The sequence below is a fragment of the Papaver somniferum genome, chromosome 10 (genome assembly GCF_003573695.1).
Source record: "Papaver somniferum cultivar HN1 chromosome 10, ASM357369v1, whole genome shotgun sequence".
Lineage (NCBI taxonomy): Eukaryota > Viridiplantae > Streptophyta > Magnoliopsida > Ranunculales > Papaveraceae > Papaver > Papaver somniferum.
Genome location: NC_039367.1, coordinates 108,803,576 through 108,814,424, shown reverse-complemented (window position 1 = coordinate 108,814,424; position 10,849 = coordinate 108,803,576). Strand labels below are relative to the sequence as shown.

Genomic DNA, 10,849 nt, shown 5'->3' with positions numbered 1-10,849 from the left:
GGAAGAACCAAAACGTTCTTCTAAAAAGTCAAGATATCCTCAACAATTTGGAGTCGTGTATTGTTTCTTTTTCAATAAGGTTATGTAACCAAGCGACTGATAAGCTTGCTAAATTAGCTAGGACTAGGGTTAGAAATCAAATATTGGTGGCATGAGCCTCCTAATGTGTTAAGTCAGGTCCTCTATCATGATAATTTTCTAGTTGAGTCTTTGTGAGGTGTTTTCTATTCTGTGAGTGTGAGTTGTACAGAGTTATTTAATTTTAATAAATCCCCCTTCTTCTTTGCTCAAAAAATATAAATAAAAAAAATCCCAACCATTTTCTTACCCCACAGTCCGTTGTGAGGTTGGCAATGGACAAATCTGCTCATTTCCCATCCAAATGTCTTTGACTCTTTCCATCATGGTTTTTAAAAGCGTACACTTCGCTTCAAATTTCAACATTCGCTCCAAAGCGGTCATGTGAAGCACAACTTTCATGAAGTGTACGCTCCACGCGTCGCTTCAAATTTTAGCATTTCGCTCCAAAGCGGACATGTGATGCGCATCTTTCATGAAGCTTTAAAATTTTCTCATAATTTTTAAAGCTTTGAAAAGAAAAATATGAATGTTTTAAGGGGGAATTGAACACCCCACCTCCCATCGTTTAGAGTAGGTTAAACTGGTGTACACACGTTTTGTTTTTGATAAAAATTAGATTTATATAAAATTTATATAGATATTATCTTCCTAATAAATTTATAATTACTAGTTACAACTAATTTATTTATAAAAAAAACATCCGTTTCAAATATCAATCATAAAGCGATGCTTCATACTTCGACGTACGGATCGTTTTCTATAAATGAAAAACGCTTTATGCTCCGATTCATGTTTTCAATACATTGCTTTCCATTATCCATGACAACGAGTGGGACCGGCGTTACATCAAAAACTATAAGATATAGTTGTCTAGTTGGGATTTTGTTGTTGGATCTAACTTCCAAATTTACTCCAAAACAGAAATCTCCACGTGTCAGAATCTAGTGAAGTACCATCAGAGCTTGCCTTGTACCAGATTTTTTCTTCCTGATGTTCACTGTTGTTCGAGTCTTTGACTCAAAACTAGTCCAACACACTTCAAAACAAAACAAAATGAGAAAAACAAATTAAACCCTTTTTTTTTAATTGTTTTTTCACCATCTTTTCTCTCTCTCTCTAGATCTGCTCTTGCATTTTCTTGTCTTCACTTTTCATATTTTTCAAGATCTCACTTACACTTCACACTCAGAGGGTAAAACCAAAACTAAAACCCTTTCCTCCACATTTCATGGATCTGTAAACACCCTGCTACATTTCCCGCCTAGGGTTTTCACTTATTCATGATCATCCATACATACATTAACACTACACTTTCATGATGCACTCTTGTAGTTCAAAACCAGAAAAAGAATTTGAGAAACATTATACCAACAAACTCACCTATTTTAGGCTACGTTTCTGATGATGAGTCTGTATGTACTACTTACATACAAACAAAGAAGATGCGGATTTTGATGCTGCTTCTTCTTCCTTTGCTCAATTTTGTTTCTTCTACTCATGGTAGGTGCTTAACCAGATCTTTTTTTTTTTTGAGTAATTTGTGCTATTTTTAGTTGTGGGTTTGTCTTAATTTGTGTTTACTGTCTGAGTTTTGAGAAATTTAGGGGTTTTCTTTAGCTCATCAAACTGGCAATTTAGTGCTTGTTTGTAGCTCATCAAACAGCAAGTTAGGTATTTTCTGGTACCCGGTGGAGACAAATTAGTGTTAGGTTAGTTAGGAAACTGAAATATTTTACGATGTCATAATACCAACATCATTTCTATTGCCTGATCTTGCATTCTTGAAAAACTATGTAGTGTACCACTCTAAGCTTCCAAATGTTGTTTACTTAGACCAGCACTAGGCAACTGACGTATATATAAAAAAAACGGAATTCTGTTTTTATTCATATAAGTTGAGAAGGGGGGACTGTATTCACATGAATGCTATCTTAATTTCTGATACCATATGATACAAATAATTTTTTACTCATCAGAAAGATGAATACAACTGAGATGCACTTTTAGTTACTAACATGTGTAGCTTCATCTGGGCTTGTTTTTCATTTTTACTTGAAATAAACAATTTTGTTTTCTTTTTCAGGTTATACATGGTTGCATCTAAACTTGTCCCCTTCAGTTGTGCCAAATCTGCATTTATCTTTTGGAAAATTTTCACTGGTTCATGGTGAGAATGCTCACTGGTGTTTAGTTTTCAAGTAGTTTCTTTGTAGATGTATGTTATGAATACGTGAGGGTTATTGTGCTTTTGTGGAAGTTGGTCCAGCGTTTTCGGTGTTTCTTTACTCTTTGCTGTTCTTATAGTTATATTATTTTATCACACAAACAGAATATTCATCTGATAACTTGGGTTTAATCTCATCCCTCCGAGCTCGTCATTCTCTGCATCCACCTGCAGTAGCACCGTCTATCCCAGGTATTGTTTTCTGCTCACACATTTTCCTATGTGTAACATCCTCATGGGCGACATGTAATGTTGTATGACTTAGAAAACGTGTGCAGCAAGATCAAAGCAAAGAGGTTCAAGATCTTCTCCATCAAGACCAATAGAGCCAGGGACCAGCAAGCCGTCATTGGGTCCATCAACTGCACCTGCTCCTTCTCCAACACATTTAGGTGCTTTTGCCTTTTTAATTTCAACTTTATTATGACATCTTTTGGTTTTGGAAGTTGATATATTTTGTGATTTGTTCTCCAGGCCCTGTTAGTGCTCCAGCCCGTAGCCCCTTGCCCCGACGTCGTGGTCATCATAAAAGGAAACATCATGTAGTCTCACCAGGCCCCTCCACTCCATCAGGTAGTCTAAGATTGACCTTTCAACACTATAAAAGTCGTTAAATATCCTGTTTTTTTCCTCTAGTCTCTTTGGTACGTGGATTATATATGTGTCACTATTTCAGTTTAGACATTCTGCTATGGTTCTGATGTTAGGATTTTGGCAGGTTGTGATCAGGTCACTTGTTCTAAACCGCTTACTACTACTCCCATTGGATCACCTTGTGGCTGTGTGTTTCCTATGCAAGTTGAGCTTCATGCAGGAGTATCTCTGTATCAGTTCTTTCCTCGAGTTGGGGAGCTAGAGGTAGAGGTTGCAGCTGGCACATATTTAAAACAAAGTCAAGTGAGGATTATGGGTGCGAGTTCTGATACTCAAGATCAGGAGAGGACAGTAATAGACATTGATCTGGTTCCACTGGGAGAGAAATTTGATAACACTACTGCCTTACTGATTTCCGATAGGATTTGGCAGAAGAAGCTGGCAATTAATATGACACTCTTCGGTGATTATGAAGTCGTATATGTCAATTATCCAGGTAATAAACCTTAGTTTTTCAGGTGTGCTTCTGTTGTATATTAATGATTTTGTAGAGTCTAAAAGTGTCATTATCAGGGTTACCTTCGTCACCGCAATCCAGAGGTTCAACGAGCAGTGGTCCTACTGGAAGTATTGGAGGCGATGAACAGCCTATAGTTGCAAGGCCTACCAGCAAGAATCAAAAGATGAATGCTAGAACAGTTGCTGTGATCGCTTTATCAGCGTTTGTACTTTTCTTGGTATGCTTTGGTGGAGTTATCATCCTCCTCAAGTGTAAGAAGCATGGAAGACCAACTGCTGTTGGTCCCACATTTACACCGTCCATTGCTAAGAGATCTGGTAATTTGTTTTCCTTTTCCTTATTTCCAATGGCCTATAAACTCATTTAACAATAAAGAAATGACTTGCCACAGTGTCACTTGAGCTAGGCTTTGTTTGCATAACTAGTTATTATGGACAGTATTCACGCAGCCGTGCGGCAAGCGCATAGCGAACTACTCTTTCGCCTTTTACTAAAAAAAGTTATTATGGACAGTTGCTTGTAGTATTATTGCCAGGGTAGGTATCAAATTCTTAATTGTCACTTGTAGATTGTTAAAATCTAACACTGAAGATGCATGTCATTCATAGATTTTTTATTTTATTTTATTATTTTTTAAATAAATAAAATAGATCATGCCAATTATACTGACTGACTCACCCATGACCTTCTCCTATGCTTTTGATAGGAAACCAAATTAAAATGATATAGGTGATGTATTCACAGGTATGATCAGGTCCATCAGATCAGTTAGCATGACAAGCTCAACATCAATGTCGCTTGTTTCTGCTATGGCTACTTGTGTTCTCTCAGTGAAGACCTTTTCACTACTTGAGCTTGAGAAGGCTACAGATAAATTCAGTTCTAAGAGGATTTTGGGTGAGGGAGGATTTGGTCGAGTTTACCATGGGATCATGGAGGATGAAACTGAGGTTGCTGTCAAGATGCTTACAAGGGAGGACCAAAGTGGAGATCGTGAGTTCATTGCGGAAGTTGAGATGCTAAGCAGATTGCATCACCGTAACCTAGTAAAGCTCTTCGGTATATGTATTGAGGAACAGCAACGCTGCTTGGTATATGAGCTTGTTCACAACGGGAGTGTTGAGTCCCACTTGCACGGTAATAGCTGTTCTAAAAATGATCCACAAAGCACTTCATTGGGTTCTTGTAAATAACAAGCATGCTTGTCTCGCAGGCGTGGATAGGAGCAAGGGGTCTCTTGACTGGGATGCTCGGATGAAGATTGCCCTAGGTTCAGCAAGGGGATTAGCATATCTGCACGAGGATTCTAATCCTCGTGTCATTCACAGGGATTTTAAGGCCAGTAATGTTCTACTAGAAGATGATTTTACCCCTAAGGTTTCAGATTTTGGCCTTGCAAGGGAAGCAACAGAAGGTAGCCATCATGTTTCAACTCGAGTTATGGGCACTTTTGGGTGAGTTACTGTTTCACTTCCATAAAAGAAAAATAGTTAAAATGTGGGTCAGCATCGTTGTTTTGGTGCAATTTGGGACATCAGAACTCCCATTCTGTTTCCTTTTTAACAACGGTGGAAATGTCATCTTGCAGGTATGTTGCTCCTGAATATGCAATGACAGGACATTTATTAGTCAAGAGTGATGTGTACAGTTATGGAGTTGTTCTTCTGGAGCTTCTTTCAGGAAGACCACCTGTAGACATGTCCCAATCCCCGGGACAAGAGAATCTTGTAACTTGGGCACGCCCACTACTTACAACTAGAGAAGGGCTTGAGCAGTTAGTTGACCCTGCACTAGAAGGAAATTATAACTTCGATAATATGGCACGAGTTGCAGCCATTGCTTCAATGTGCGTCCACCCTGAGGTGACTCAGAGACCCTTCATGGGTGAAGTTGTGCAGGCATTGAAACTCATATACAACGATATTGATGAAACATGTGGAGACATTTGTAGTCGAAAGGATTCTTCATCTGGTCTTGACTGTGATTATAAAGGTGATCCTGGTCGTTCTAATAGGAGTTGGTGGAATACTGGCGGGTTCACTCCACGTTTAACTTATGGGTATGCATCTTCTTTCATCACAATGGATTATAGTTCAGGTCCACTTGATGAAATGGACAACAGACCGCATTCGATATCAAGTGTGGTAGGAGAAGGAAGATCTTTACCGATTAAGCACACAAATAGATCAGGTCCGCTGAGAACAGTCCGGAAACCGGCATTTTACCGACTAAGAGGAAGTATGAGCGAGCATGGAGGGCAACCTTCACGCCGTAGATGGACAGATGGGTTTTGGGTATAAGAATTATTCTGTTGACACATTTTTTTCGAAAAAGAAATGAAATGTACAGTTCCAGAAAAAAGATGGGAGTCATGATTCAAGATGTATTTCATTCAATGTATCATGATGTGTTGCTTTGGGTTCCCTAGTGTTTCATGTTGGTGTAAAAGAAGAAAGAGAGAGACATGGCTTCTAAATATATTTTTTGGAATACTTGGCTCATTTTACTACTAAATATTATGCATGAAATCTATATAAATTACCCACTCTATGCTGTTAATATTTGGTGGGACGGCTTTCTCTAGACTCCGATACACCAATGCTTGAGTTGCAGTGAGCTCAAGCATTGGTGGAAGCAGCAGAAGTTTGTGGAATTAGAGACGTTAAAGAGTTGCGAAGGGAAGGAAGTTGGACCATATCTTTATTGAAGCCGATGCCGCAGTTGTTATTGAGAAGATTAACAAGAAGCTCTTGTTGGGATCTATGAACTCACTGTCTGTTCCAAGATATTAAAATACTAATCTCCAGTTGTCAGTCGTTAACTTTTAAAGCTGTTAATCCAATATGTAATGGGGCTGCCCACGAACTAGCTCAATGGAGCAAGGAAAATGCTTGCCGTATGGCTTGGGTTGTTCCACCAGTGTCGCTTCTTCCCACTCTGTGCAATGATTACAGGGAGGGGCTGCAGTGAGCTTCATTTAAGTCCCACTAATTAAACGAATGACCGATTTTTCCTCCCGATCCAGAATCCCGACTCTAATAAATGGTGGACCCCACTTTAACCCATTAATGATCACAATGCACATAACGTTCCAGGAGCTGTCCATTTCGCTCTCGGGAGATTAGGCGGGATGAAAATTCGGTAGGTGTAGCATCTCTCCTAATCAAATTAGTGCTCGGAGTAGCCTTCTTTCTGGTTTATTTTGAAGACGCTATCCATAAGCATATTTTCGTGCGGGATATTGGCTTAACTGGTTGCTTACGCGGCCAAAAGACACAATTGGTATGTCGGAAAACTTTCAAGAGATCGTGCAACTTTCCCGGGGAAGTAGTGCAGAGGTGGTAGAAGGCCAGATATTTGGAGCCAGTTTCATCTTGTTTCACATAATGAATGGAAATAAGTTGGACCGTTTGTTTCCCTTTTTTAGGTACACAACCCAAGAAACAGAAGAAAATAGATGTTAGCTACGTCCAGAAAACTAGCAATAAAGTTAACTCGCCAGATTGTGATATACTAAAACTAACCGGGGATAGTTAATAAATCAAAATAGGATTATTTGGAAGTAAAACCCGAATCCCCTTAGCCATAGATCCTTCATGATGGCAAAATTGCCCCTAATTAATTTTCGTAGCACTAATTGAATGTACATTTAAATCAGTTAGATCTTTTTTTGCCTACCTCGAATTCTATAATCCACTGGTTCGTCCGTTGGATCGATCGTTGCTAATATAGACTAATTTTATTGTGAAGTCTGAATCATCTTTCCTAATCAACTCCACCACCAACAGACTCTACACGATCCATCCCCTCGTCAAACGATCTCCTAATCACTAATTTGTTCCTCATATCATCACCCAAAAGAAGAACAGAAAGATGCAGAGAAAAAGGAAGAAAGAAGAAGAAACGAGAAAGAAGAAGATAAGTGATTTTCTTCTCTGACTTGGTTTTGGATAAAACCAAAGAAAAATACTGATACACCCAGAAGATAAGATAAGACACCTAGAAGATAAGAGTGAGTTTGTGATAAAGGTGCCTTGAGAAGATGTCTCGGCTGCCTTGATAACATTTGTTGTCAAATGACCATTCCACCCTTTACACCAATTCGATATTTTCTTCTTCGTCCAATGTCCGAATGACGCGTTCGAGTAGTCCATTTCGTGTAACTTTTCTAGATATATTCAATGGTACTAGTTTCGTATCTAAATTATTGAATGATTAGTTTCTATTAATTAACGTTCTTGTTAAACTAATTGAGTCATTAGCGGCTTAAATCGTCTCTTGACTGGTCTAATAGCGCCGACGAGCTTGAGGGTCTTACATTCTACACACCTTACAAGAATTTTCATCCGCGAAAATTAAATCGATCTACTTCTCAATGTAAGTACAACTCATACTACAAACACGCGAAATCCAACTCATTTCAAATGAGTTTGAAACAAAAAGAAATGAGATACAAACCTATTTGCCTTTTTACAACTAAGCATTAAAATTTGTAGCTCTAGGTTCAACTATGATGATTTAAATTTTCACAAATAAGGAAGTCTAAGTTCCTCACACTGATTTTCTGTTCAATAAATTAATGGTTCTAGGTATATTTAAGGATACTCAATATGCCTCTCTACAATTAAGAGTTAAAATTTGTAGCTCAAGGTTCAATTGACTAATTTCCATTATAACGGATTATTGGTTCTAAGTATATTAGCAAATACTCTATACTAAAATTTCTATATGAATCTGGAATCTATTAGAATTATTAATCTCACTATTTCTCTGGTTTTAGATTAACTACATGTTTATAATTCTAAACTAATTATTTTCTAATTCTCTATCAGCTTCTAAATCATAATGCAATTGGTTTAACCTACATTTTTTACTTCATTCTATGTACGCATAACAAGAAAATGAATTAATCCATCAAATAAATCTTTTAGTTCTTGATAGCTTTTAGTGATTAAGATTTATCTCACAACCCATCTTAGTTCTAAAATAAACTAATACACTAACTGGTGCTAACTATTATCATGTTGTTTCCCATGTAAGATCTAATAGTGAGCTCTGATACCAAGTTGTGACGACCAAAATCATAAACTTGCTTAGATGATAGGATTACAACCTAATTGAAGAATCAATTCCAAATTGACGATTTTAAGAACCATAATTTCATAATGTGAACTAAAACCAACTTGTACCCAACACTCTGATATTTATAAGTGAAGAACTCTCAAATGATATTAATATACTAGTATGTTGTTTTACAGTAAATAGAGAGTACACATATACAAAAGATTCATAAATGTCACACAGTCCGACAACGCTTTAAACTACGGAAACGGGTATCTTCACGTGCACAATTTCTTCTGGTAATTGAAACTGAAGTGTGAACGAGTGAACACATCATCCCAAAAGGGTGCTCAGTGAAAATATATAACTCTCAAGTAATCACTAACATGCTTCACAGTTCTAAAAGAATATAAATCGAAAGAAAGAAGAAGAAACTAATCATTCAACTATTTATGCATCATGAAGCAAGTGTCATTTAACCTCGCCAAACTCATTGGAGAAGACGACGCGAGAGCAACCCTAATTAATAATAATAACATCGTCCAAACAGAGTTCCCATACAAACCATGATTCAGAATATTACCATCAAGATCAGAAAGTTAGACAATAAGTATAATATGCACACGAGTGATTTTCCCAAAATAAAATAGTAAATATATTAGCAAAATGATGTGCGTCGTTTACACAACAAATTAATTAACTTCTTTCCACACAATTAACTGGTAATATAGTGGCAAGGAGTTCGTTCCCACGAAGAGCAGAGAGTTTTAGTTGTTAAAGACTAACCGAGGGGGGGGGGTTAGATTTCAATTAAAGTAATTGACAAAAGAAAATATAAAAGATTTTTTTGTAAATAATAAGAAGAAATATGACTAGGGAATCCTTCGCCATCACTGGACTGAAACTTAATTAAATACATATTTATTTCTTGTTGAACTTATATTGTTACCAACCGTAGAATAGCAATAAACTCTGATATCCCCCGGATTCCTGTTATCACTGGATACGGAAGCGCTCGACTACCAGTTTCTATCCAACTAACCCACCAAGAATAAGCTCTCAAGGTGTAAATTAATCGAATGCTTTACACTCTATGAATCAGGTTGATCCTAGCATCAAACGCATAGGATCGGCCCGCTTACTAGTATTATCTTTATACACAATTGCTTAACAGAATCCCTCTGTCAGCTCTTGCGATTTACTACTTATGTAAAGAGTTGATGTGACAATTACACATATCACACAACTCAAAACTAGTAGAAGAAATATTGATTGGTTGATTTAATTGATCACTTTAAATAACCCCTCAATATTCTTAAACATTAAAAATAATAAAAATAATCAAAAAATAAATAAAACTTGAAATAAACTTGGTTTAAGAAATTAAAGCTTCATTGTTCAGGACTTTGAAATCATCCCTAATCAATAAAAGAATTAGCTAGACATAGATAAAAAGTACAAAGAAATAAATAAAGAATGAAAGAAAGAAATTGAAACTAAAAATAAAAGCTCACAAGAAAAGCCAGAGCAAAAACTTTATTTCTCTTTCCCTGTTTTGTTTTCTAGCTACAACAGAAATAATAAAATAAGAAGTGATCTCTCTTTTGGGTTGAGCTAGCTATTTATAGGCATCAAATACCCTAACCGATCCTCATTAGTCATACAAGATAGAGATTCAAAGTCGGTGCAGTTTATCAAAGAGCAAAAGATATTGATTTGGTGCAGGCAGGTCGTACTTTAGAAATGTCTACATGCCTCCTCATACACTCGATCTCCTGGGGACCTCATATGTTTTCATCTACACCGTTGATCTATCCTTCTTCGATGCACCGTTTCGTACCAAATCCTCACTTCTCCAAAACGTGTCAAAGTCCGCAGAAGTGCTGCAACCACGTGCTCGCCTTATCCCTTCTTCTGATTTTTACGACTTCTATCACAACAGAAGTGGGTCCCATGGTGACGTCATCTACAACTCTTCTCTGATTTCTTATCTTCTTCGTTCAATCAATAGCAGCAACCATTATCTCGATCACCATCATCATTGCAGTCTCTCCGACCCATCGCAGGTTCATACCCCTTCTTCATCATCACCATTGTGAACATTACGAGCTTCTCCATCAGCAGCAACCGATCACTAATGGAAGCTGCTAGTGCCATCAATGTCATTTCCCTACCATGCCTGTGAACTCGGATGTAACGATGATAACATCGTGTCCAAAATCAATGTTCGCAATGCTGATGAAATACGATAATGATAAAAGTAAATACAAGATGGTTTCTAAACTTCTATTGGAGACTCTGAGCCTTCGGGCTCGTCCTTGTCTTGATTCTACTTTGCATCATAGGTATGTCTATGATAATTAAAACGA

The 10,849-nt window shown here is 37.4% G+C and overlaps 1 protein-coding gene across 1 annotated transcript; it reads left to right on the top strand.

Moving 5' to 3' along the window:
- The first annotated feature begins 1,172 nt into the window (after positions 1–1,172).
- LOC113318227 (receptor-like serine/threonine-protein kinase ALE2) lies at positions 1,173–5,920 on the top strand. The gene is made up of 10 exons (XM_026566361.1): positions 1,173–1,581; positions 2,165–2,248; positions 2,411–2,497; positions 2,584–2,697; positions 2,780–2,878; positions 3,024–3,395; positions 3,473–3,736; positions 4,164–4,556; positions 4,633–4,873; positions 5,008–5,920. The coding sequence occupies exons 1-10, from the start codon at positions 1,524–1,526 to the stop codon at positions 5,717–5,719; spliced, it is 2,424 nt and encodes an 807-aa protein (XP_026422146.1). The 5' UTR covers positions 1,173–1,523; the 3' UTR covers positions 5,720–5,920.
- Positions 5,921–10,849: the final 4,929 nt, after the last annotated feature.

Bases quoted from the DNA above. Each gene is read 5' to 3' on its own strand.
- LOC113318227 (XM_026566361.1), top strand. From the start codon at position 1,524: ATGCGGATTTTGATGCTGCTTCTTCTTCCTTTGCTCAATTTTGTTTCT. The intron at 3,737-4,163 runs GTAATTTGTTTT...ATGTATTCACAG, and splicing joins GTCCATTGCTAAGAGATCTG to GTATGATCAGGTCCATCAGA. The intron at 4,557-4,632 runs GTAATAGCTGTT...CTTGTCTCGCAG, and splicing joins TGTTGAGTCCCACTTGCACG to GCGTGGATAGGAGCAAGGGG.